The 24,997-nt window shown below is 35.8% G+C and overlaps 3 protein-coding genes and 2 non-coding genes across 7 annotated transcripts; 3 read left to right on the top strand and 2 right to left on the bottom strand.

Moving 5' to 3' along the window:
• On the top strand, positions 1-3,578 carry LOC132063991 (uncharacterized). The gene is made up of 3 exons (XM_059456826.1): positions 1-367; positions 1,567-1,778; positions 2,840-3,578. The coding sequence occupies exons 1-3, from the start codon at positions 151-153 to the stop codon at positions 3,221-3,223; spliced, it is 813 nt and encodes a 270-aa protein (XP_059312809.1). The 5' UTR covers positions 1-150; the 3' UTR covers positions 3,224-3,578.
• TRNAD-GUC (transfer RNA aspartic acid (anticodon GUC)) lies at positions 928-999 on the bottom strand. Its single transcript has one exon. It is a non-coding gene; the product is annotated as a tRNA-Asp (tRNA).
• Positions 3,579-7,431: 3,853 nt separating the features above from the next.
• On the top strand, positions 7,432-12,260 carry LOC132063990 (uncharacterized). Of its 2 annotated transcripts, none has more exons than XM_059456824.1 (4): positions 7,432-8,623; positions 10,068-10,257; positions 11,122-11,333; positions 11,665-12,260. In XM_059456824.1, the coding sequence occupies exons 2-4, from the start codon at positions 10,089-10,091 to the stop codon at positions 12,046-12,048; spliced, it is 765 nt and encodes a 254-aa protein (XP_059312807.1). In that variant the 5' UTR covers positions 7,432-8,623; positions 10,068-10,088; the 3' UTR covers positions 12,049-12,260. The 2 variants fall into 2 exon arrangements, with proteins under 2 accessions (XP_059312807.1, XP_059312808.1); XM_059456825.1 differs by lacking the exon at positions 7,432-8,623 and adding an exon at positions 9,246-9,371.
• A 217-nt stretch (positions 12,261-12,477) lies between these two features.
• On the top strand, positions 12,478-12,549 carry TRNAD-GUC (transfer RNA aspartic acid (anticodon GUC)). The gene has a single exon. It is a non-coding gene; the product is annotated as a tRNA-Asp (tRNA).
• Positions 12,550-13,170: 621 nt separating this feature from the next.
• LOC132063988 (uncharacterized) lies at positions 13,171-20,972 on the bottom strand. Of its 2 annotated transcripts, none has more exons than XM_059456820.1 (16): positions 20,816-20,972; positions 20,625-20,715; positions 19,895-20,069; positions 19,707-19,812; positions 19,418-19,500; positions 18,689-18,715; positions 18,399-18,565; positions 18,145-18,255; positions 17,458-17,538; positions 17,257-17,321; positions 16,304-16,360; positions 15,643-15,714; positions 15,293-15,541; positions 14,419-14,534; positions 13,634-13,729; positions 13,171-13,507 (listed from the first exon to the last, which is right to left on the bottom strand). In XM_059456820.1, the coding sequence occupies exons 1-16, from the start codon at positions 20,864-20,866 to the stop codon at positions 13,357-13,359; spliced, it is 1,698 nt and encodes a 565-aa protein (XP_059312803.1). In that variant the 5' UTR covers positions 20,867-20,972; the 3' UTR covers positions 13,171-13,356. The 2 variants fall into 2 exon arrangements, with proteins under 2 accessions (XP_059312803.1, XP_059312804.1); XM_059456821.1 differs by having other exon boundaries at positions 19,895-19,987; positions 20,816-20,854.
• Between the last annotated feature and the right edge of the window lie 4,025 nt (positions 20,973-24,997).

Raw genomic sequence — 24,997 nt, 5'->3', positions numbered from 1 at the left:
ACAAATTTTCACAACACTAAACAACAGCTAAACACGTGTACATACATACCAATTCAAACGTTACGGTGAACGAAAAATAATGCTACCCTGAGTAGTAGGAAAAACAATTAAAACAGAGAAGAATTGAGTTGTTCACAGTTAAGAGAGAAAATGGCGGAAACGAACAGGAATGGTGGAGTTAGTGAGACGGCAACGCCATTGCTGAGATCAATAGATGGAGAGTTGGAGAGTGGAAGGGGGAATAATGGGAGACCCAAAGAGCCATGGAAAGGGGAAGTCGTGAAGAGCATTGTGTATGCAGGGCTTGATGCCATTGTCACTTCTTTTTCCCTCATTTCTTCCATTTCTGCTGGCCATCTTTCTTCTGGTACTTACTCTACCCATCTTCATCACGTGTATTTACACTATTACTCGTCTCAAATTATCTATCGCTTTTTTGGTTCACGCGTTCTTTAAGAAATACTCCCTCTGATAAAAAAGAGGTTCGCTTGGCCTTTTTTTCTTTAGTCAAAAGAGTGTTTTAGAGGGGTCCAAATGGCTAAGTAGAACTCTTTTTGATCCGGAGGGGTATTAATTATAGGGTTATTTGACTACTTTACACTTGTTTATACAAAAGGGCAGGTGCACTAACCTCCCGCACATAGCTGGGGTCGGGAAAGGGCCGCACCATCTCTGAGTTATAATCTCTCTTCGTTAAATGTTTACTGTATTTATGTGTTATCTTTGACAAAATTCTGCAAAGGTAAATCATGAAAAAATAATTAATTTGAGATAACTATTTTTATTAACCACCACAGATAGACGGGGGAGTATATTATTATCAACAAGTGAAAGAAATACCCATGAATCATTATCAATCTTGGAAATGCTTGTGTAGACCACCAATTACAGAGATTTATTTGTTGTAAAAGGAAAATACAAAAAATTCGCCGTTGCCGGGGATCGAACCCGGGTCACCCGCGTGACAGGCGGGAATACTTACCACTATACTACAACGACCTTGCTGCTCTTCAGCTAACGGCTTTTCTATCTGTCCCTAGTTCCTCGATTCTAAACTCGATTATATGTACTCCACTAATTACTCATTTTTAAGATCTTTCTAGTGGTGGAAATTAAAGTTTTTCTCATTAGAAATGATTCTGCAGCTAGCCTTAGACTTAAGAAGAAGTATCAATTTTGATAGTATTGGACAAGTATCAAATCTATTCCATTTTAGAAGTATCAATCAATTTTGACATAGCAACCTTGTTTTGTTAAAGCTAAAATAGAGAATTCTTTATAAGTGCATATGGAGGCGGATGTAGCCTTGTGGTATCGGTTAATCTGAACCTAGTACTTTCGATGCGCAACATAAAGTTATGTGTAAAAAATCATCAAAATTGCAACAAATAGTATATTTGAATCGATAACTTTAAAAAATGCAATTCCATAATAAGAACCTTAAAGGTACAATGGGTTCAAAGGTTGAACCCATAGAGTTTAAATCTTGGGTTCGTATCTGCATATCCAATCTTTGTTCATGGAGAATATTGCGGCTTGATGTGTAAATGTTTGTTTTTGTTGCAGTTGATGTTTTGGTATTGGGTTTTGCTAATCTAGTAGCTGATGGAATATCTATGGGGTTTGGGGACTATGTGTCAAGCAGCACGGAGAAGGATGTCGCAGCCAAGGAGAGGACAGTTACTGAGTGGGATGTCATTAACCAACACAGGCCTCAGAAGCAGGAATTACTTCGACATTATCAGGAACTTGGAATGAATGATACTGATGCTAATACAGTATGCTCTTATCCTTTATTCCATGCTCCTTTGTCTTTTAAGTATGGAGTTCTAGCTGCATCCTTTAATCAGTAGACACTAGTGTATCCCTTGAAGGAGTGTTTCTTTATTAACTTTTAGTCGAAATACGATAAACTTTAGGACACAAGCTTGCTATTAGCCTTGAAAATGACAGAGCGGTTTGATGATTAAGAATCTAACTTTATCAAGTGTTCCATGTTATAGTCCGTTCTTTACTTGGAAGGTGTGGATACAACAATTAAAATGTTCAAATTTTTTGCTTCAGTTACCCTTATATTTATGAATGTTAAGCCCCGTTTGGACATGGTTTGAAACCATAGTTTGAAACCATGTTTGGACATGCAATTTGGATATTTTAAGGAGTATTTTCTCTTATAGACATAAAAACCCCACAAGTTGTGAAAACTATCAAAACATTCTCAATTCTTATACAATCTTACCGGATGAGCAAGTCACGCTTATAACAAAATTAATACGCTAATTCATAACAACGGGCTCAAAATTAATACTAGAAGACCTTTTCAAAAATACAACATCAATTGATCAAATTTTAGTTCAATAAATAAAATTAAACTATGGGTCTTTTTTTACAAAATTAAAAGGTTGGTAGACATAAATAAAATTTGGTGGAAGTTAATGAGATTGGTAAATGATTGATGGAGGTAATTGTTAAAAATATCTACCAACCTATGTGTCTTTTTTTACAAAATATAAACTTATGGGTTAAATTTTATAGTTAAAAACGTAAACCCCAAATCATGCCTTTTTGGGTGATTTGGGGTTTGAAATCATGGTTTCAAAACGCATATCCAAACGTTGGTTTGAAATCATGGTTTCAAACCATGGCATGGCCAAACGCCTACTAGATGACCTATAAGCTGGAAAAAAAGATAAGTATTCAACTGATGTTGCGATATTGTCGTCTGCGACTTAAAAATTCTACTTAAATTTTAATGAGCTATAAGTCAAAAAAGGATTAGTCTTCTAATGCTGCTGTGATATAGTTGCCCGAGATTAACAATCTCTACTGTTGGTGCAAGGTGGTGGACATATTTTCCAAGTATAGGGACATAATGGTGGACGAGAAGATGGCAACAGTGAAAGGATTATTGCCACCAGATCAAGCTGACAAACCATGGAAGAGTGGACTAATCACGTTTGTTGCCTTCATCGTGTTCGGTAGTGCACCGCTTCTGGCATTCATCGTGCTCATCCCGTTCACAAACAATGACACGCACAAATTCATAGGTGCGTGTGTGTTTTCTGCAGTAGCCCTTGCACTGCTTGGGATAGCTAAGGCCAAGATTGCTGGTCAGAATTATGCACTTTCCGCAGGCATTACCCTTTTCAATGGACTCGTTGCTGGGGCTGCTGCATATGGTATTGGTTGGGCACTTAGGAATGTTGCTGGCTTGGAAGAATAACCACTCAATATTATGTTGCATAACTGGTTTTGCTGTTAAAGCAAAGCTAAGGGTCACATAAAGAGATGATGATATCCTAGGTTTTAACCATTTTTGTGACAACAAAATCGAACACTTAATGACTGAAATTTACTGTACTAACTTTATGTAGCGAATGACTTTTGTCGTCTGGCTAATGTACTTGTGTAACAGTGTCATGATCCTCAATTATAGATAGAAAATATCAATAGAAATGCTGTTGCCAAGGATCGATATGTGAATAAATGGAGTAGTGCAATTAACTGCCAATTAAATCAACGACTGTGATAAGAGGTTCATTTAATTAGCTGGACGATCGAGATGATGCCACGTCACCAGGTTGCCGACAATGACAGGAGAGAGAAGAATCAGATTTGGATAAGGTCATTTCTTCTTCTCCAATTCATTCCTCGTGTTCTTTCTCTTTCTCTTTCTTTCTCTAAATTCCTTCCTCATTCTTCCTTCTACAAATATCAATGACGATGGCAGCTCACAAGATATTTAGCTTGTTTGAATTCGTATTTCAATTCTCTGTATTTTGCATTCCATTTTGATCAGTTTATATAATATCGAAAATTGTCCCAAAAACATTGTTGTTCATTTTACTGATTTCTGAGTTGATTCGATTGGAATATGTGTGATCCTAATTGGGGTCATTACAATTGGTATCAGAGCACACGTTTCTACGACCTGTGGGTAAGGAGTAATGGCAGAAGGGACTCGACTTCAAACCATAGACGCGAAGCTCACTCAACATGATGAGGTTTTGGCAGAATTGACGGCAGGACAGTAAGCTTTACAGCAGACCCAGAGAGGTATACAGGGAACTTTGGAGTTGATTTTGGATCGACTAACTACACTAGAGAGGCCACCTAACAGAAACCAAGGTGATGGAATCCTTCCTCTTCCAGTTCAGGAAGGAAGACAACTGAGGCCTCAAGATGTAGTGCAAACACCACCTCCTAAATGGCAACTCCCTACGTTTGAAGGATCAGAACCTAAGGTATGGTTGCGTAAGTGTGAAAGGTATTTTAACCTGTATAAAACTCAAGAGGACCAGAAGGTAGATGCTGCAGCCTTGTATTTATATGGTGTTGCTGAGATGTGGTATCACTCTTTGGTAGTGGGTAGAAGGATGCTTAATTTACGAGTTTAAAGAGGAACTTGTGGTGAGGTTTAGTGATGAATCTATGGTAGATATAGTAGAAGAGTTTGATAAGCTTAGCCAAGTGGGAACTGTGGATGAATTTCTAGCCACATTTGAGGAGAAGAAGGCTCACATGCTAGTAAGAAACCCTCACCTAGATGAGTCTCACTTCCTATCTAGCTTTGTTGGAGCTTTGAAGGAAGACATTAAGGTCGGGGTCAAGCTACTTAAACCTGCTACACTAAGGGCAGCTATTGAACAAGCTAGGTTGCAGGAATGGGCAATTGGTGTAGCTGAGAAGAAGGCCAAATCTGCTACTAAATTCACTCCCAAACCAACTGCTTATAACCCTACTAAAACCACTATGAATCCTACTGTGGCCAAACCCAAACCCACTGGGTTTAGACTAACCCCTGAGGTTTATGAATATAGAAAGGCTAACCATCTATGTTTCAGGTGTGGCGAAAAATTTATTCCTGGTCACCAGTGCAAAATGAAATAACTAAACTATATAATGGGTGAAGTAAGTGCAGAACCTGAAAATACTTAGATAGTAGTGGAACAACAGTGTGTGGACTTGATCATTGAAGGGGAGTTGGAACAGGAAATCCTGGAGGCTGTGTGCATGAATGCACTATGCGTGATAACCAAGGAGTGAATACAATTTTGGTTAAGGGAGTGGTGAAGAATAGGAAATTAACAGTACTAATTAACTCAGGGCAACTCACAGTTTCATTGCTTTGATCACTGTCAAGGAAACTGGATATGTACCTAGTCCTTGCCCACCAGTAAGGGTGACTGTAGCTGATGGAAATTATGTGATGACTACTTCTCACTGTAAGGAGTTTGTATGGAAAATGCAGGGGAGACCATTCCAAGAAAACTTATTGATCATTCCTTTGGGTGGTTGTGACATTGTCCTAGGGAATTACTGGATGAAAAGGCACAACCCCACCAAGTTTGACCATGAAAAAATTGTATTACTATTGGCAGAAAAGGTAACAAACTTGTTCTGCATGGAATTTCTGAAGAAGGGAAACTTAGCATGATTTCCAGTATGGCCATAGGGAAAATGCTAAAGAAGGGACAATTACTAATTACCCATCTGTTCATGATGAGGGCACTGGTACCTGAGGGACAAGAAGAAGTAGATGAAACAATACAACAAGTACTGGACTAATATCCTGATGTCTTTGCTGAACCTAAGTCCTTGCCTCCTGCTAGATCATTGGACCACTCTATACCATTAAAAAATGGGGCTTCTCCTGTTAGTTTGAGGCCCTACAGGTACAATTTCTATCATAAGGATGAGCTTGAGAAACAGGTGAAAGAGATGCTCAACAATGGCGTCATTCAACAAAGTCAATCACCATTCTTATCACCTGCTCTTCTTGTAAAAAAGAAGGATGAAACCTGGAGGTTCTGTGTTGATTATAGAGGATTGAATGAGATCACAGTCAAGGATAAATATCCCATCCTTATAGTGGATGATTTATTGGATGAACTGCATGGGGCTGTCATATTTTCAAAGGTGGATTTGAGAGCTGGATATCATCAGATCCGGATGAAACTAGGGGATGTTCACAAAACAGCATTCAGGACTCACATGGGCCACTATGAGTTCAGGGTTATGCCCTTTGGCTTAACTAATGCACCAAAGAACCTTCCAGGCTTTGATGAATCAGGTTTTTCAAGATTATATAAGGAAATTTGTCTTGGTTTTCTTTGATGATATACTAATCTATAGCATGTCTGTAAAGGAGCATGTAGAACACTTAATTGTTGTATTTAACACACTAAGGGTGCACTCACTGTTTGCTAAAAGATCTAAGTGCTCATTTGGTCAGCCACAAGTTGAGTACTTAGGTCATATAATCACTAGGAGAGGGGTGTCAACTGATCCAAAAAAAATAAATAAAGGCCATGGTAAACTGGCCTAGACCCACTACTCTAAGAGCTCTTAGGGGATTCCTAGGACTAACTAGTTATTACAGGAAATATGTTGCACATTATGGAACCATTTGTAGGCCCTTAACTGATTTGCTTAAAAATGATGCCTTCAAATGGAATAGTGAAGTTGAGTTAGCTTTTGAAGCACTTAAGAAAGCCATGTCCTCCACACCAGTTCTGATCCTACCTGATGCTAGTTATGGTGGCATAGGGGCTGTGTTATTACAAGAAGGAAGACCAGTAGCCTACTTTAGCAAGGTTTTAGCTCCTAAACATAGGGACAAGTCCATATATGAGAAAGAGTATCTGGCTTTGCTGAATGCAGTAGATAAATGGAGACACTACTTACAGTATCAACACTTTATAATTAGAACTGATCACCACAGTTTGAAATTCTTATTAGAACAAAAGGTAACTTCTGCAAAGACAGCAGAAGGGAATGACTAAACTACTTGGGTTGGATTATGAAGTACAGTTTAAGAAAGGTGCAGAAAATAGAGTGGCTGATGCACTCTCTAGACAAAGATGAGACTAACACCAACAATGATAAGTTCCAGGCTCAGTTATTGGCTATCAGTGCTTCTGTACCTTCTTGGGTCCAAGAGGTACATTCAAGCTATGAAGGAGATGATCAAGCCTTAGGGTTAATTTCTCAACTCACAGTTGATACACAAGGTCCAAGCCTTTGGCATTATGCAGCTGGAATTCTCAAGTACAAAGGCAAGGTATATATAGGAACAACAGGAGGACTCAGACACCAACTGATCTCTACTTTTTATGATTCTCTTATGGGAGGTCATTTAGGACAGTTAGGGACTCTCAAAAGTCTATCTCAATTCTTTTATTGGCCTAGAATGAAGCTAATGGTGAATGCATATGTGGACAGTTGTGATATCTGCCTCAGAAGTAAGGAAGAAAACCAAGCTTATCCAGGTTTACTACAGCCCCTTCCCATTCCAAACCAGGCTTGGAGTCATATTAGCATGGATTTCATTAAAGGCTTGCCAAAATCCAAAAACAAAGATGTGGTGTTAGTGGTGGTAGATAGAATGACAAAGTATGCTCATTTCATAGCTTTAACTCATCCCTATACTGCTGCAAAGAGTGGCTGAAGTCTTTTGGAAGAAGGTACAATGTGTCCACGGCACACCTGAGACTATTGTGACTGACAGAGATAAGGTATTCCTTAGTAACTTTTGGTAATCCTTGTTCAAATTATTGGGTACTCAACTACATTATAGCACTACTTACCACCCCCAAAGTGATGGTCAAACAGAGAGAGTGAATAAATGTCTAGAAAATTATTTGAGATGTATGGTTGTTAACAGGCCAACCAATTGGAAGCATTGGTTGCATGCTGCAGAGTGGTGGTATAACACCAATTTTTACACAAGCTTACAATGCACACCCTTTGAAGCACTATATGGTTATTCCCCTCCACAATTATCAATTGGACCACTCCTTGATACTGTGGTACCAATTTATTCGTCAGGATGTGATCATGAGAAGGCAACAGGTTCAACAACTATTGAGGGACAATCTGACTAAAGCACAGGAGAGAATGAAGTATTATGCAGACAGAAGAAGAACTGAGAAGGAATTTCAAGTAGGGGATATGGTATATTTGAAGTTACAACCTTATAGGCAAACTTCCATTGCCCTCAGAAAAAATTTGAAACTAAGTTCCAAATATTATGGTCCATTCCAAGTCACTGCTAGGGTGGGTAATGTTGCTTATAAGTTGGCCCTTCCACCTGACAGTAAAGTCCACCCTCTATTCCATGTGTCACTTCTGAAGAAAAAGGTAGAAGATAGGGTGGTCGTTCAAACATCACTGCCTGCTACTAGGAATGATGGCCAATTTATGGTTAAACCAGTGGCAATTCTGTAGAGACAACTCATTAAGAGAAACAATATAGCTGTGGTGAAGGTACTGGTTCAGTGGTCCAATCTTCCACCTGAGGATGCAACTTGGGAAGACTATGACTTCCTAAAGGCTAAGTTCCCAGAGTTTGATAATAATCCTTGAGGACAAGGATGGTTTTGAAGGGGTGAAGTATGTCATGATCCTCAATTATAGATAGAAAATATCAATAGAAATGCTGTTGCCAAGGATCGATATGTGAATAAGTGGAGTAGTGCAATTAACTGCCAATTAAATCAACGGCTGTGATAAGAGGTTCATTTAATTAGCTGGACGATCGAGATGATGCCACATCACCAGGTTGTTATGAGTTGTTATTTAACGACAATGACAGGAGAGAGAAGAATCAGATTTGGATCAGGTCATTTCTTCTTCTCCAATTCATTCCTCGTGTTCTTTCTCTTTCTCTCTCTAAATTCCTTCCTCATTCTTCCTTCTACAAATATCAATGACGATGGCAGCTCACAAGATATTTAGCTAGTTTGAATTCGTATTTCAATTCTCTGTATTTTGCATTCCATTTTGACCAGTTTATATAATATTGAAAATTGTCCCAAAAACATTGTTGTTCATTTTACTGATTTCTGAGTTGATTCGATTGGAATCTGTGTGATCCTAATTGGGATCATTACAACCAGTAAGTTAAAGATTCCAACGTAGCCATTTCGATTTTGGAGAAGGAAAAGCGTTGAAAAGTCAAGTGACCCGACAAAATTTGGCTCTTTTCCTAACCATTTCGAGTTCATTGTTTTTGTGCAAAGCAAAGCCAGTTAGGGGGAAGCGTATCTTATCAGAATTTTTTAATTCATTGTTCTTGTGCAAAGCAAAGCCAGTTAAGGGAAAGCGTTTCATATCAGAATTTTTTAGTTCTCCAGTGTCATGCTTATTGCGACATTCGTTGTATAAGTTCTTCATTCTTCATTTTTCATTCTTCATTCTTCATTCGTCTTCATTTTTCATTCTTCATTCTTCATTCGTCTTCATTTGTTCCCTTAGACAAAAGTTCCTTTAATCTTTTTGCTCCAAGCTTCCTCAACAAAAGTAACAACTTTCAAGTAACGGGTTACGGCGGCACCGATTAATGTACCGACTAGCTTTCATTCATCTAGGTATCTTTCTGCACACATTATAAGGAGATATTTATTAGTTTCGGTTATTAGAGTATTTGTCTACTATAATTTTTATTTCATCTTAATGTTTGATTGGTGCATTTCAAAAAAGGAAGTAACGAATGATCTTTTGTACTCTTTTAAATCTCAAATATTTTAAAATTAATTCCGAAAATGAGTTATACCATTTGAGACAACGAAGTAGATTTTTTAATTTCACCTTGAATAAGAATGAGTTATATCACATCCGCAAAGTTTAAGATCGTTAAAAAAAAAAAAAAAATTGGAATGAATTTGAGGGGGCCGTATTTATTATTCCAAAAAAAAAAAAAAAATTACTTAGTTGATACTCCCGGTGTCCCAATTTATGCGACACAGTTGGAATTTCAAGAGTCAAACAGTTTAATTTTGGACAGTGAATCCGAGCATGGAATCTTTAATTTTTTTTAAAATATAATTTATATATTTGAATACGATAAAAATACTATAAGTCATAGGAATTGACAATTCAAAATATTTAAAAGAGACATGAAAATTTTATGTCAAAGAAAAGCTTGTTTGAATATTAAAATCCAAAAAGTGCCACGTAAATTGACACATAGTATCTTTAAGTAATAAAATAGACTACTACTAGTTAAGTAATGTTTTTTTTCCCCTTCAATAGAAATAACAACACATACTCTTGCCTGAAAACAGAGAGTTCAAGCAGTTGAGAAAATGGCGGAAAGGAACATGAATGGTGGATTTACACCACTGCTGGAAGAAAGACCGAAAGAGCCATGGAAAGGAGGAGAGGTAGTGAAGAGCATAATGTGTGCAGGGCCAGATGCCATCGTCACTTCTTTCTCCCTCGTTTCTTCCATCTCTGCCACCCATCATTCTTCTGGTACGTTACTTCTCTTCCCAATTCACCATGCTGCTTGTTAAGTGGATAGGTTAAATCCATTTATGGCTTCCTGGATTTAAGGGGTCTGTTGTGTGTGGAACTCAAGTAAGATCGTTCCATAATTTAGCCTAAACATTAGAACTATGTGCGGCGGAAGGGAGCCTTGGAGCAACAATAAAGTTTTCTTCGTGTGACCTATAGGTCACGGTTCGAGCTGTCGAAGCAGCCACTAATGTTTGCATTAGGGTAGATTGTCTACATCGCGTCCCATTGGGTGCAACATGCTTTGTGCATCGGGCTGCCCCTATTAGAACTATATATGGCATACATCATCCTTGATGGCTAGAATTGTTTGATGCTAGTATGAGGTAATAAGTATCTGGTAGAATATACAAGCTAGCAAAGGCACCATCACTATTTAAAAAAAAAAAAAAAAAATGGTTTAAACGTTTGAGAGGGGGATACTTTTGTTATTCAATTATGTCTTGATGGTAGTTAAAGGATGTGTATAAGTGCAAGCACAGTGAGAGATTGTATTCAGTATATATGAGATGATATGATTAGTTACATTATTGAAAGATGTTGTGGTTTTTCTTATTTCTTTTTTGTTTTGTGTTTGGTGGGGACAACTAGGAGGGAGGATACTGTTATATTTGTTCATAATCTTAAGAAATCCAAGGGGTTCTTTCAGCTGATAATGAATGCTCAAAACTAAGACACACAAATTGGCAAAGAGTTACATTTGATTCCAAGGTCCTAGCTTTCTCCCATTAACTTGGATGAAATAGCTCAGGGCTTGTGCAAATGTGTGTATGAATGATTGCAGCTCATAGTGTACTGTGTACATGTTTCTTGTTGTTGCAGTTGGTGTTTTAGTGTTGGGTTTTGCTAATCTATTGGCTGATGGAATAACGAAGGGCTTTGGGGATTTTGTGTCCAGCAGAACTCAAAGGGATGTATCTCCCAAGAAGAGATCAGCCACTGAGTGGGATGTCATCAACCAACACAGTCCCCAGAAGCAGGGATTACTTCAACAGTATCAAGCACTTGGAATGGATGTTACTGATGCTAATACTGTATGCTTCTGTAACTATTTACATCTATGATCTTTATTTAGTGCGCGTTATAGTTCCATCTACTAATTAATAAGAATTGCAACATTGTTGTGATATACAGTCAAACTCGGACCTCTCTGTTAACATCCATCCTCTATAATAACATTTCACTATAACGGCCGACTCTTCTTTTGGAATAGATTTTTCATGCTATGTTATTTTATATGTTCTCAATAACACCATTTCACTATAGCAGCCAAAAATTATACGGATGAATAACACCCGTTATCGAGACGTCTGAGTGTAGTTGTTGTCTCAATCAATTAACAATCTCTATTTGCTTGGGTGCAAGGTGGTGAACATATTTGCTAAGTATAGGGACATAATGGTGGACAAGAAGATGGCAACTGATAAAGGATCATTGCCTCAAGAGGAGGTTGAGAAACCATGGCGGAATGGGCTAATAACGTGTGCTGCCTTCGTTTTATGTGGCTGTGCCCCTCTTCTGGCATTCATTGTGCTCATCCCATTCACGCACAATAACACACACAAATTCGTAGGTGCATCTGTGTTTTCTGCTGTTGTGCTTGCACTACTAGGTATTGCCAAGGCCAAGATTGCAGGTCAGAGTTGTCTTCTCCCTGCGGCCCTCACCCTTTTGAATGGAGCCATTGCTGGGGCTGTTGCCTATGGTATTGGTTGGACACTTAGGAATGTAGCTAGGCTAGAAGACTGATACCCACTTGAAACGGATATAGGATTTAAAGTTGATGAGTTCTACAAACAACAACATACTTAGTATAATCCCACGAGTGGAAAGTTGATGAGTTCTAAATCGAATAATTATAGAAGCACTTTAACAGATAAGCAAGTTTGTTTATTATTATTTCAATTTGTAATGCAAACTTATGCTGATTTTCTCGCGTCTCCAACAAAAGACAGGAAGTAATAACTTGAACTACCACACATCACTCTATAATGCGATTCATTGTAAGTTTGTAAACTCCACGGATCCATTACAGGAAAGGGATAATGTGCAACTTCGAATTGACAAATTATATCCTTTATGGAAATGGCAAACTGATTCAAGGAACTTTTGACACAAGCTTTCAATGAGTTCGGAGGAACTGCCAAATAAAACATGTTTGGGAATGGAAGCATCAAGGTCGTTGTAGTATAGTGGTAAGTATTCCCGCCTGTCACGCGGGTGACCCGGGTTCGATCCCCGGCAGCGGCGTTGTTTTGATTATTTTTTTGTGTTTTTCTTCTACAATAAATCCCTCTAATTGGTGGTGTATAAATATCAAAGCGGTTCCATCTTTTCAATTTTACTACAAAAGATTTCCCTATACTTAGTTATAATTTTTCTTATTTCTTGACAACTTATACAACAAATATCATACAACAATACCAACCAACGGAAAAAGGGAAAAAGAAAACATCTTTAAAATAAACATAGTTAAATTTAGTATGAGAAATTCGTCATAATCAAAGTGCTTGAATAGTACCACATGGGGTGACAACAAAATTCAAAGTTGCAAAGTCTACATAATCTAAATAGAAGTAATTCATTTCTACCCAAGAGCCTGCCCAATACTTGTTTTGAAGAAATTGCTGGTAGCAGGAAAATGATTCAACTCTTTTGACATTCAGATTCATTTCGTTTTGTTTAAGAACTACTCGATCATATGCAAGTTGTTTTGGTGTTAAAGTGATAATCAACTATTAAGCCCTTTTGAAACTTGACGGGACTTTCAACAGTTCATCAATAACCCATAAGATAATTTTGCCAAGAGTATACAAGTTTAATTAATTTGGAGGATCTTGAATGATTTTCACCTAAGTGATATAAGTAATGCAGTAGGGAAAATTTTGCTTTCACATTACTTCCACTTCATTCTCTTTAGAGTATAGACTGAATGGTGCACATAAATTGGTAAATGCAGCTTTTTGCAAAATTTCCATAACTCGGTATTCTTTATTCTTTTTGATAATAGTATCAGGGCCAGCTAATACACCTCGACTAATCTTGGGTTAGATTTATCTAGAGTTCCTCAGTTAATGCCAATTGCAATGCCTGCTCTGCTTCCTTCAGGAAGAGACGAGTTAGTTGTTTCTGCCCCCGGCGGTATATTATGCTGGATCGCCTATTTCTGCTCCGCAAATGATTCTGGACAGTGCCATTCGTCCCCGATCTGCAGTGAACCACCCAATAAAGTTAGTTTTAACAAAGTTAAACCCGCATGCGATTCTCATGTTGATAAGTCAAGTTATAAAAACTCCACTCAAGGTACAAGTTCGAGAGTAGCTTTCGATCATACTCTATACGTTCTTCTGGAATTTCTGCGGTGCAGGCCTTCTCAAGTAATTCAGCGTCATTTTCCTCTGTCCCTGAACCCTCTTCCAGATCCAACATCCTTTGACCAAACAAAGTTTAGAGAGTAAGCAGGTGAAAAAAAAAAAACTTTATTGTCAACTGTTAAGAGATACGAGTAGCAAAAAGAATCTATAAAAAGCCTTTCCCTTAGTCCCGTTTTCCCAACAAATTAGACTAATTCACAAAATTGGATCAAGACGGAGCAGAGCCTAAAACACAGCAACAGCTTTTTCCTGAAGATCCTGGTTTTTCTACCTAGATTTCTCTATGCAAATTGGAATGATCAAAGTGCACGTTCTGTTCTAATGATCACAGCAATTGTTGTTATAGATGGCTCTTAGTTTCTACGTCTGAATCTGCATTTGTAACCAACCAACCTCAACAAACCTATTTTCCCATTGCACTATGGGAAAATAAAAAATATGAACCAGCAAGAAATGTAGCAAGTGTAAATAGATGAGCTATTTCAACTTTTTGGCTACAGGGAGTTATTTAGATGCTCTTCCTGACATTTCATGAAAATTTTCAGGAACAAGGATGGTAAGGAGGATACCATAATCAGAATTTGGCTGACTCTTTGATTTCTGTTGATCTGTGATCTCTTTGGGGTTTGAGAGGTGAGGAGGGGCTAAATAAGCAAATTCAAGACCTTAAAATGCACCTCTACTCCATAATAACTTTGGTGCTACATTACAACTGGCAGCATGATAGTAGTAGGAAGAAGATTACTTCATGTTAAGCAGATCAACAAGAAGTTGCAAAGCTCCAGAATCTCCACAAGCCTCCCATATTGCTGCTTGAACTTCTGTGTCAGTTGGCTGCCTTTCTCCTCCAGAACCAACAAGCTTTGAGAGATATAAAAAAATTAGTGATCTGTACCAGTAAAATGGTTTTCTCTTGCTTAAAAGCTTAGAAAGGTTGACAAGACAAAAAGTAAACCAATGGAGAAAAGCAAAACATACTACTCCCACTACCATTTTATGTCACACTCTTTCATTTTAGTTCATTCCAAAAAGAATAACACCTTCATATATTTAGACACTGATGATTTTATAGCCACAGAAATGCCATGGCATGTTTAAGACCAAAAGTTCCAGAAGTCCCTCTTCCTTTCTTAACTTGTGCTCTATCAAACACCTTCACATACAATAAGACTGAGGGAGTAATAATGAAGCACCTGTTCGGGCCTTGGTTTCTCAGATGGCTCGAAAAGGGAGAGCAGAAATTTAAATTCCATGCAACCTTTTAGTTCATTTTATAGCAAATTTTATACACAGCCTTTAACATGTCTCTCAATTGCTCCTTGAGCAGTTATAATTAAATTCAGAAAGAGCATTTCAGCAGAGAGCTCGCTAATTCATCCAGTTCATCTCCATTACACATGATTTTAGAAGCATTTAAAAGGTGTAGACGTCTAGTTCTCAACAATGGAGCAAATGAATATACATAGTCGCAGAAGTCAAAGGAAACAATCTAATTAACAGAAGTGATCATGAAATTTTGTGTGATCAAGTATTGACAGAACCGAAACTTGAGTTGCAGGAACTGTCAACAAAAAAAAAAATGAAAAGAATCAGGAGATGTTGCTGAAGATGGATCTTACCTCCTCAAGTAGGGAAGAAACACGATAAAGTTCATCTTCTTTCATTGCTACTGTTCTTAATGCATTCAAAAAATCTGCAGGAAAAACTAGCTTATGCAAGTAAGAGGGTGTCTTTCGTTGACCACTCCAACTATAATTGCAAACTTGACTACTGATGCATTTATCTTTGTCGTCCCCAGATGCGTCAGATGGAGGGAAAAATCCACGATTTAGCAAACTTCGTGGTAAGAGACATCTCAATTCAGCTTTCTGCAGACAGAAATGAGCTTATCACTGCACATAGAGATACACCAAGCCTGACACTTGTTTGAGAGTTCCACGAGATCATTTGTAAGACAAAGTCTGCTGACCTGTGCTTCAAGAAGTTGAGCTTTGGACTCAGCAAAATCTACGTTTTGAATAGCTTCCATGGGATAATTAACCTGAAATTTGTTTTCCACTTGCATATGTTTAATCCAACTTAATACTATCTGTTATTTGACCAGTTAAAGAAGGTAAACATCCAAACCAAAAGAACTTGATGAGGACCGTCAGCACTTGATTCTGATCCATATGGACCTCTTAATGCTCAGTGCTCCATGAGGTTCCACTCAAAGAAGACCTCTTAACGCTCAAAGTGTCTTGATGAAGCACATTCAATTATAGCTATGAGGCTTGACATTAAACATGGACTGAACAGCATAACGAACAAAGGCCCTAGCTTGATATGTTTTTAAAGAATGCCAGCAGACATTCACTATAATAGGTGAAGCCCAGATTTTAATTTTTTTTGAGACTGAAAAAAAAAAAAATTAAAATCTGGGCTTCACCTATTATAGTGGATGTCTGCTGGCATTATTTAAAAACATATGAAGCCCAGATTTTAATTAAGACCTTGAATACTGCAATTTAGGCGACGCAGACCTCTACTTCTTAACATTGGCCATGTTATAACATGAATGAAGACTAGATCAAGCATGTGTTGCAACCAGTAATGATTCATAATACTAAATATTCGTTCAGATAGGCTACCATGAGATAGTCATCAGGATTATCATTCATGACGAATCCATACAGGTACAGCAGTTCCTGTCACAAGATAACCACCTATGTTAACATGAAACACAAAAAGAATAAGAACAGGAAGAAAAAGAAAGATAAACCTATTCTCAGAATTGTGAAAAGGATAAATTGACTTTGGTAGATGGTTTCAAAAGCCTAATGCAAAATCATAAAGCTTATGCTTCACAAAGTAAGATTTAATGCAGTAAATTGCAATCAAGCAGGATACCAACTGATAACAACTAAATTAGCAACAGTACACTCCATAAGAAAAACCCATTCTGTCTCATACTTTGAGAACCTTGCATGTAAAATTAAAAAAAAAGAGAAAGAGATCACAGATCCTTTATTCTGCTCCGACCCCCCCAGCCCTCCACCTTTCTCTGCCAGGAAGATTCATTCTTTTCCTTCTTCAAGTAAAGAAGTTAGACTGAAGTCTGTCAAACATCGACAAACAGCCTAGCCAAAACAAAGATCCAAAAATGCTTTTCTACTGCTTTATGATCCATAAAAGGGCAATAAGACTAAAAACTGCATTATTTTCTACTTATTACACCTAAGACTCCTTGTGCTGAGGGTCTACCGGAAATAGCCTCTCTACCTCCCAAGGTAGGGGTAAGGTCTGCGTACACTCTACCCTCCCTAGACCCCACTTTGTGGTATGTTGTTGTTGTTGTTGTACACCAAAGCCAGACATCAGGATTGGCTCACTAATGTAACAGCCCAGCCACCATTTAGGAATGTAACTTTCTGTCTCAGCAGATCCACTTTAATAATAAGCAATGATGAACAGTGGTAAACATACTAAAGCTACCAGATAACTCATCAATGGCAAAAGGCATCATCAGCACAATTAAGCAAAGCAATGTTTCATTTGCTAACTTTGGTGTATGAAATCTCACATAACAGGTGAATCAATGTACCTCATTTCCCTTGTTACCATAGCTAATTGATATCTCTTTCTCAATCTGGGAAGGATTTTCTCCAGCTTTTTAATCAGGAAACACACGAGTTAGTTGGCCAACTAGCAAAGAGTGCATAGTAAAAAAAACATATACTAAGAAAATTATGAATATTTTTTTGAGAATGTAAGAAAATTATGAATTATTGGTTAAGGATTCTACCAGAAAGAAGGTACATGGAGAAAGGAACTCCAGTTGTTGATCCTGTTCCATCAACTTCCCATGTTGCTGCAGCTTTGAAATCTATGGAGCAATTTTAACAGAAAGGGAAACAGATAAACATCAAGAGTTCTTTGTGATCAAACAACTACTACGCCTCAATCCCAAGTTAATTGGGGCCGGCATATGAATCCACACTATCCATTTCAAAATAAAGCCAAAATCATAATTTCTTGGAAAGGAGTTTGCAGAAGAAGGAAGGCTAGTTGAATAGAATCGACACAGTAAACAACAACTGCACAAGTCTTGCAATTGAAGTCAATCTTGTGGTACTTTCTCCTAATTGAAGAGAAATCCCTAGAATAGTTTCTTTTATGGTCCTGGAGAGACAAGATAGCATTATATATGTATGATGTATCTACACATTTGAAAAAGTTGAAGCCAACGGAGAAAGGAAACAGGTGAAACAAACAGCCCTTAGATGTTACAGATATCAGGGAAGAAACAAGTCAGGAGACATCTTTTAGCTCTTTCTGCATATTTGTATTTCGGTGACCGGTTCCATTACACATGCATATAATCACATTGATCAGTTAGAAATTATTAAATAGTTCAAATAAATAATTGCAGAGCAGAATTTTCAGAGAACTAATCCAAGAATAGGTGGTACCAAGGGACTGCTAGATTTACCATGGTTGCAAAAATCAATGCCTGGTACCAGACCTTCCACCCAAACGATCTCTCCTTGTGAGATGGAAGCAGCGGAAGCAACTTTATCTTGGAGCACATCATCCTTGGGTACTGAAATCATAGGTGCTCAAAATTATACACAGATCTAGATCTCGTACTACCAAGAAAGAATAAAATTCCTTTTTTTTTTTTTTTTTGGAGAAGGGAAGTTGCTGGAAGAAACATATTCTAAAGACAATGAGCATTGACCTCACCTTTTGCAGACTCTCCATTAGATAAACTGCCGCAGCCATTAGCAAGTGTCCCAGAATTTACGACTTTGCTAGAAATGCCGCTATCTTGTCCTTCTGAATCCACAGGAAATATATAACCGCGTGGAAAAGGGATATTTAGTGCTCGACTCCAAAATATGGAGTTTGCCCTGTGATGTCCAAAATATTAAAACATGTCAGCAGCTTACATAAAATTAATCTAATAGTGAACTTTGAAGATGAAAGCCATTGTTTAGGACGAGAAAGACTCTAGTTTTTAGACAGGTGCGTACCAGAGAAAGTCTTCGAATTTCACATCTCTGCCAAAAAGCAACAAGTTATGAACTTGTCAATCATATCATAAGTTTAAAAATCTAAAATTAGGGTAAGAGTTCAAAATAACTGATGCACTTATAAACTCCAACACATCATAAAACCACAAGACCAGCAATGTGCTGACGAAGCCATTCAATTTCAAAAGGAGAAAGTGCCATTCATATGTAACATCGTTTGCACTAAATCCAAGTATACTAATATCATGTGTATTCTCCACTGCACACTGGTGAGCAGCATATAGCTTTCTATCTAGCATGAATTGTTGACCATCACTCCGACAGTGAGTATGTGTTCAGCATAGAGAGAATCATGCAGGCATGGACTGCGTATAATGTCATTTCCAACTGACGTAACGTTGACAAATGAGAAGATTATGATTCAAAGTACAAGCAAAAAGCCAAGGGTTTAAATAATGACAACAATAAAACTGCGGCTATCAAGTTTTCTTGTATGCATAGGTAAGAAGCGGTCAACACATTATGTAAGGTCCTTTGAGCCGAATCTAAGCACAGTAATTCTCCACTGTAAAGTGGTGATTACAGTATGTAACTTCGTATTTGGCAGAATGATATTGCGCAGGCAATAGTAAATTCATTTTTTTATTTTTATTTTTGATTTTTGATAAGGACAGGCAAGGGTAAATTCTACACTCATCACTAGTTATAAAAGATTGATATGGCACACACCTTTCTGGATGTCCATCGAGAGTTAAAAGTTTCTCAGCCAACCTCTTCACCTTTTCATCAAATAAAGACTGCAATGTTTTCCTCTGCAACAGAAACCTGCCTTAGGTCACATGTGCTTGAAAGTGAATGTGGAGTTAAAATTCATGCTAATTTAGTTAAACAATTAGCTATAGAGGAAAGGAATGTCTCCAACTTATTTTATTAAGGTCACAGTGGCAGGTACAAAGGATTTATGTATGGCCAAAGAAAAAGACCTAATTAAAACTATGCCATATACTAAGAAATATACCTGCAACTGTGTAGCCCGATACAATGTGGTTCCTTTAAGCTCTAAAAGCTCATCGTCAGAAAACCAAAGTGGATTTCCAAATGTGGTTGGGAGCATATCAAAGTACCTGTTGTCTTTTAGCAATTATTGCCACCCCAAAATGCATTAATTTCTATCTAAGAATGAACACTGATTAATTTAATACTTACGGCTTCCATGAAGAGTTTTCTCGTAGGTGTTCCACGGTTAGAAATAAGGTAATCAAGAGTCTGTCATCTACTTCCCCTTCCTCGAACATAGACCTACATTCAGGTCCAAGAAGAGGATCTTGAAGTACCCTCATTGGAGTTATAGCCAAATCTAATGGAACCACCAGTAGTATCCCTGATACAGTTTGACGAAGCAAAATAAGCATGCACAATCGGGACAAATTTCCATCTTATTCCTCTATAATTAAAGTTCTACAATACAACCGAATAAAGCCCCAAGATACAGGACTCAATTAAGATTTCCTTCCATTATTTATATAAGTAATGTTTGCATATTTAACTTGAACACATCTTTAAACAACAAAATCGTATATACACAAGAAAAAAATAAAAAATAACTGCGACAATTGATATCCAAACAGCAAAGCCAAACAAAAGATCATTCCTTTTTAGCCCGTAGCAGAGGATAATATTAAAGAACAAATTATGCTAGAATAGTATTCAATCAATCAATCAAAATATTCACAGGCTCAAGAAAAAACCATAGAAGTTTAATGATTATCATGAAACAAATGGACAACAGAAACCAAGATAAATAGAAGAGCTCTCTATTAATCTGAACTTACTTTCTTGTCAACAATTCCACATTCAATTACCAACCAAATAACCAAGCAATGCTGCAATAATATAAAAGCAAGAAAAGAAAAATGGCAAAAGTTCAAAACTTTACCATCAGATGCATGGTTAGAAGAGAAAATTCCAAAGCCTTTAGTGGAATCACTGTATTTGATTCTGCAACCACGTAATTCTACTCTGTTTAACTGAATTTGAAGTCCAAGTCAGTAAATAACCCATTATTACTTATGCAAAATAATGGTAAAGGGTATAAAGACAAATTTCCAAGAAACAATTTTGGGAGACCTCTTGCCATTGAAGAAACTGGTGGAGCTTTGCTTCTTGAGGAGTCGCCATTGCCCAAGACACTGTTCAAGATTCTGTGTTTGTTCTTCCAAGGAGACAAATTTTGTCTTGTCAAGGGTCTTGATAAATTGATTAGGTTTAGTAGCATACCCTCAACTTTGGAACAAGTTAATAATGCACCCCTTGTGATTTCCAACCCTACTTAAGAGCCCCTTGTAATTAGATTGAATGAATTAGGTAATATCTCATAGTCCCCTCTTATAATTAATTAATAATTAATACTATCTTATGACCTAATGATTTATCTTGATAAGTTTTAATGAAATCAATTTCTATTAGGAAGAAGGAAGGAGGAAATCACGAGCACACTAATAGCTTGTTTGGATGGTTGTGTTGTACTGTTAGTTTAAATACAATGTTTATTTTTATTGTTACTTTAAATTATTGTATCATATAGGTAAATCTATTGTTATGTAATGACAAAAAGTCTCATTTTATGTAACGACCGATTTGATGTTATCTCGCAATTACCTTATTATTCTTTCTCATTTTGTCTCTACGTATTATATAGTAATCATATTTTATCTTTTATCATACATTTTTATGTTAGCTCTATACTATATCCTACTTTTCTTGTAGGTTTATCCTTCAAAATTTTGATGTTTAACATTATTTAACGACGAGAAACGATACAATCTATTCAAACGTTGTATGTATCAAAACAATACAATACAATACAATACAATACAATACAATACAATACGATATAATATGATACATTACGAAACATTGTAACAACCATCCAAACAAAGTGCAAGTGAGTTGAAAAGTTGGTATTTTTGTTTGATAATCTTCATTAAAAGTCAAAACGCTATATATATTTCAATTTAAAGAATATATTACTAAGGGTAAAATTATACTACTAAATACTTCTATAATATGATTTAATTACAAATACACTCCCAATATTTTAAATCAAACAATTACATCCCTATACTTTTCTACTCAAATCTTATTTTGAACAATATTTTCATTTTACTAGAATGTTAAGCATTTAAATTTAAAACATGAGGTATATTAAAATATAATTATTAAACGACAAATTAACACTACATGTAAAAGGCGCATATGCATTAAATTTTGTGAAATCTAAGAGGATATCATTATGTTGAGAATTTTATTCATACTTGATTCAAAAGATAATAAACAATTTTGGAAATATGTATCTTTCAAACCTCTTGAATAGGACGAGAATATTATTTAATAAGATATAACAATTATTAACAATGACTCTCTTGCACTTTAAATATATAAGCTATTTGTAATTTTTTTTTAAACTATAATATTTTATCTTATAAGAATTATAATAGTTTTCTTATTTAATGTTCAAATTATCTTAATTATATTTAGTTAGATGACCGTTCCTTTATAAGTTTTTCATTATAAGGAGATTTATTGTTTAAGAAACTAGAGATGACATCATTATATTTATTTAGGATTTCTATAGGACATGAAAGAAATTGTTTGATTTTAAGATACAAAAGGTATATATGTAATTGAGTCATATTACATAAGTGATTAATCGTGTTTACCACAAAAAGCTATATCTTTAAGGGCCCGCTTAGTTGTCAGGAATAGAATTCCTAATCTAGAGTAAATTTAGAATTATATTTATCTAGTGTTTGATTATTGATATTAGGTATCTTTTCAAGGTAAACTTTTAGTAATGCTTCATAAAACATAACTAAAAGTATGCCCCATGGTTTGCCTTATAAAGGCAAAAAGTTTAAATTTTGCTATGCCACCGTACTTTTAGTTATGTTTAACTACTTTCAGAAAGCGGACTTTATATATATATATATATATATATATATATATTTTTTTTTACTTTTCAAGGGTAAACTTTTAGTTATGGTATGAAGGTTCCAATAATTTTCCAAGGCATAACTTAAACTTTTGCTTTATAAGGCAAAGTCTATAATCCCTTATGGGACATAATTTTGTTATGCCTTAACTAAAATTTCTTAACTAAACTATGTCTTAATAAAACAATTTAAAAAAATAAAATAAATATATATATATATATATTAGGTAATTCTTGTACATAAATTTACACCAAAATCTTGGTATATATTATTCATCTGACATTGAACGTAAGATAATAATATCACAATCAAAATGAGAAGACTACCCCAACAAAAGCCTTTTTCATATTGTATCCTTACTGAACTATTTAAGACTAAAATTGAAATAAAAACTTTATCTAAGTTCATTCAGCTTCAAACCAAAGTTCATTCAGCTTCAAACCAAACACAAGTAAAAGTTTGTATATCATCTTTAACTCAGTGAATCATAAAGCACTAGTTGCTTGTTAAGAAAAAAAAAATTGGATCTAATTCAGCTCTTAAAAATAACTCATGACTTTAAAATTATCAAAAACCCTATAAGAAGATTACCACTCGTTCCATTAATTAACCAATAAGATATTCATCCTTCACTTGGCAAAATTATACCAGGGTAATCATTGGAATTTGGAAGATTTAGAAAAACATAACGTATATTACAAAACATCATAATCTTTTCGTATATATATTTTTTAATTTTTTTTAAAAAAAATATTTTTATTTTTTTTAAAATAATTTATATATATATTTTTTAAATATTAATTTTTTTTTTTTTTTTTTTGCTCAATAAAAAATTACCTCATATTTCTATGTATGAAAGTTGTATGAAATGTGTATGTGTGAGCTCCTTTTGATTACCAGGCTCAATGTTGTTGTATTGTATTAATTTTACCACCATGAAAATGTGAGCTTTTAAGACCAAGATACTTTCCCACACACACATTTGAATGGATTTTTTAAAACGTAATTTCACATTTTTCATACAAAATTTTGAGCAAACTTTTTAAGTCCAATTTCATACTTTCATACATGTTTTTGAAAAAAAAAAAAATATTAATTTTTTTTTTTAAAAAAAATATTAATTTTTTTATTCCAAAAAATATTTTTTTAAAAATGATTTTTAAAAAATAAAAAATAATTTAATTTTTTTTTTTTTTTAAATATAAAGCATGAATGAGACGGACCAAAATGAGGTAAATATTTCTCAATATATATGGCCAAAATGAGAAGACTACCCCAACAAAAGCCTTTTTCATATTGTATCCTTACTGAACTATTTAAGACTAAAATTGAAATAAAAACAAATGATTAAATATTCAGCCCAACATAAAAGTTTGTTATCATCTTTAACTCAGGAATCTGCCATTGGTTAAGAAAAAAAAAAAAAAAAAATTGGATCTAATTCAGCTCTTAAAAATAACTGACTTTAAAATGTCAAAAACCCTATAAGAAGATTACCACTTGTTCTTAATTAACCAATAAGATATTCATCCTTCACTTGGCAAATATATATAGTTGTTATAATATCGGTTTTTAATTTGCTCATAGGTAGTCTCCTATTACCGGCCTCAACATACCACCAACTCCTCTTTCCCTTTGAATGGATAAAACGTAACACTACAAATCCAAGTACTTCACGCATGAAAAAAGTTACATTACGAAATTCCATGTAACATGTTGTGAATGAGACGGACCAAAATGAGGCAATTGGGCCTGTGAGTGGTTTACGCTAGGATCAAATGATTAAATAGCCCAACATAAGGTTATTGGACTGCCATTGGGATCCGGATTGAGATATGCATGTCGAAGAGTTACTAGACAAGAGGAAATATATATAGTTGTTATAATATCGGTTTGTGCAATGAATAGTAGGGCTGTTTCAAACCAGCCGTGCGGGGGGATATCGATAACCCAACCGCAAAATTAAACATAGCCTTATTGATCGGATTAGCGGATTGACGGAATGGATTTAAATTTTATAATTAACGTTATCGGTGCGGGGGATCGTTACTCAATTTCGTTAAGAATTTATCATATTTTATTATATTTTTACCCCTAAACATATAAAATATGTATGGCAATTATAATTTGTAAACCTAAAGCTAAGCCTCAGCACTGGGGATGCCTTCGTTTTTTGTCATTGATGAAGGTATAACACGTTCAAGAGGAAGAAGCTATCTGTCTAGTCACTTCTACAGGCTTTCTTCATAGTAGTACTTTGCCATGTTGGTTAGCTACTGGCATTCAGTTGTACATTTGAACCTTTTGCCTGTTGAGT

Source organism: Lycium ferocissimum, chromosome 7 (genome assembly GCF_029784015.1).
Source record: "Lycium ferocissimum isolate CSIRO_LF1 chromosome 7, AGI_CSIRO_Lferr_CH_V1, whole genome shotgun sequence".
NCBI classification, from domain to species: domain Eukaryota; kingdom Viridiplantae; phylum Streptophyta; class Magnoliopsida; order Solanales; family Solanaceae; genus Lycium; species Lycium ferocissimum.
This window is presented reverse-complemented; position numbering and strand designations above follow the sequence as displayed.

What these genes read in the sequence shown, in the direction of transcription:
- LOC132063990 (XM_059456824.1), top strand. Translation starts at nt 10,089, where the DNA reads ATGGCGGAAAGGAACATGAATGGTGGATTTACACCACTGCTGGAAGAA. An exon ending in TGCCACCCATCATTCTTCTG is followed by an intron (nt 10,258 to 11,121) that starts GTACGTTACTTC and finishes TTGTTGTTGCAG; the next exon opens with TTGGTGTTTTAGTGTTGGGT. An exon ending in ATGTTACTGATGCTAATACT is followed by an intron (nt 11,334 to 11,664) that starts GTATGCTTCTGT and finishes CTTGGGTGCAAG; the next exon opens with GTGGTGAACATATTTGCTAA.
- LOC132063991 (XM_059456826.1), top strand. Translation starts at nt 151, where the DNA reads ATGGCGGAAACGAACAGGAATGGTGGAGTTAGTGAGACGGCAACGCCA. An exon ending in TGCTGGCCATCTTTCTTCTG is followed by an intron (nt 368 to 1,566) that starts GTACTTACTCTA and finishes TTTTTGTTGCAG; the next exon opens with TTGATGTTTTGGTATTGGGT. An exon ending in ATGATACTGATGCTAATACA is followed by an intron (nt 1,779 to 2,839) that starts GTATGCTCTTAT and finishes TGTTGGTGCAAG; the next exon opens with GTGGTGGACATATTTTCCAA.
- LOC132063988 (XM_059456820.1), bottom strand. Translation starts at nt 20,866, where the DNA reads ATGGCGACTCCTCAAGAAGCAAAGCTCCACCAGTTTCTTCAATGGCAA. An exon ending in TTCTAACCATGCATCTGATG is followed by an intron (nt 20,070 to 20,624) that starts GTAAAGTTTTGA and finishes AAACTGTATCAG; the next exon opens with GGATACTACTGGTGGTTCCA. An exon ending in TTTCTTCCCTACTTGAGGAG is followed by an intron (nt 14,535 to 15,292) that starts GTAAGATCCATC and finishes TATCTCTCAAAG; the next exon opens with CTTGTTGGTTCTGGAGGAGA.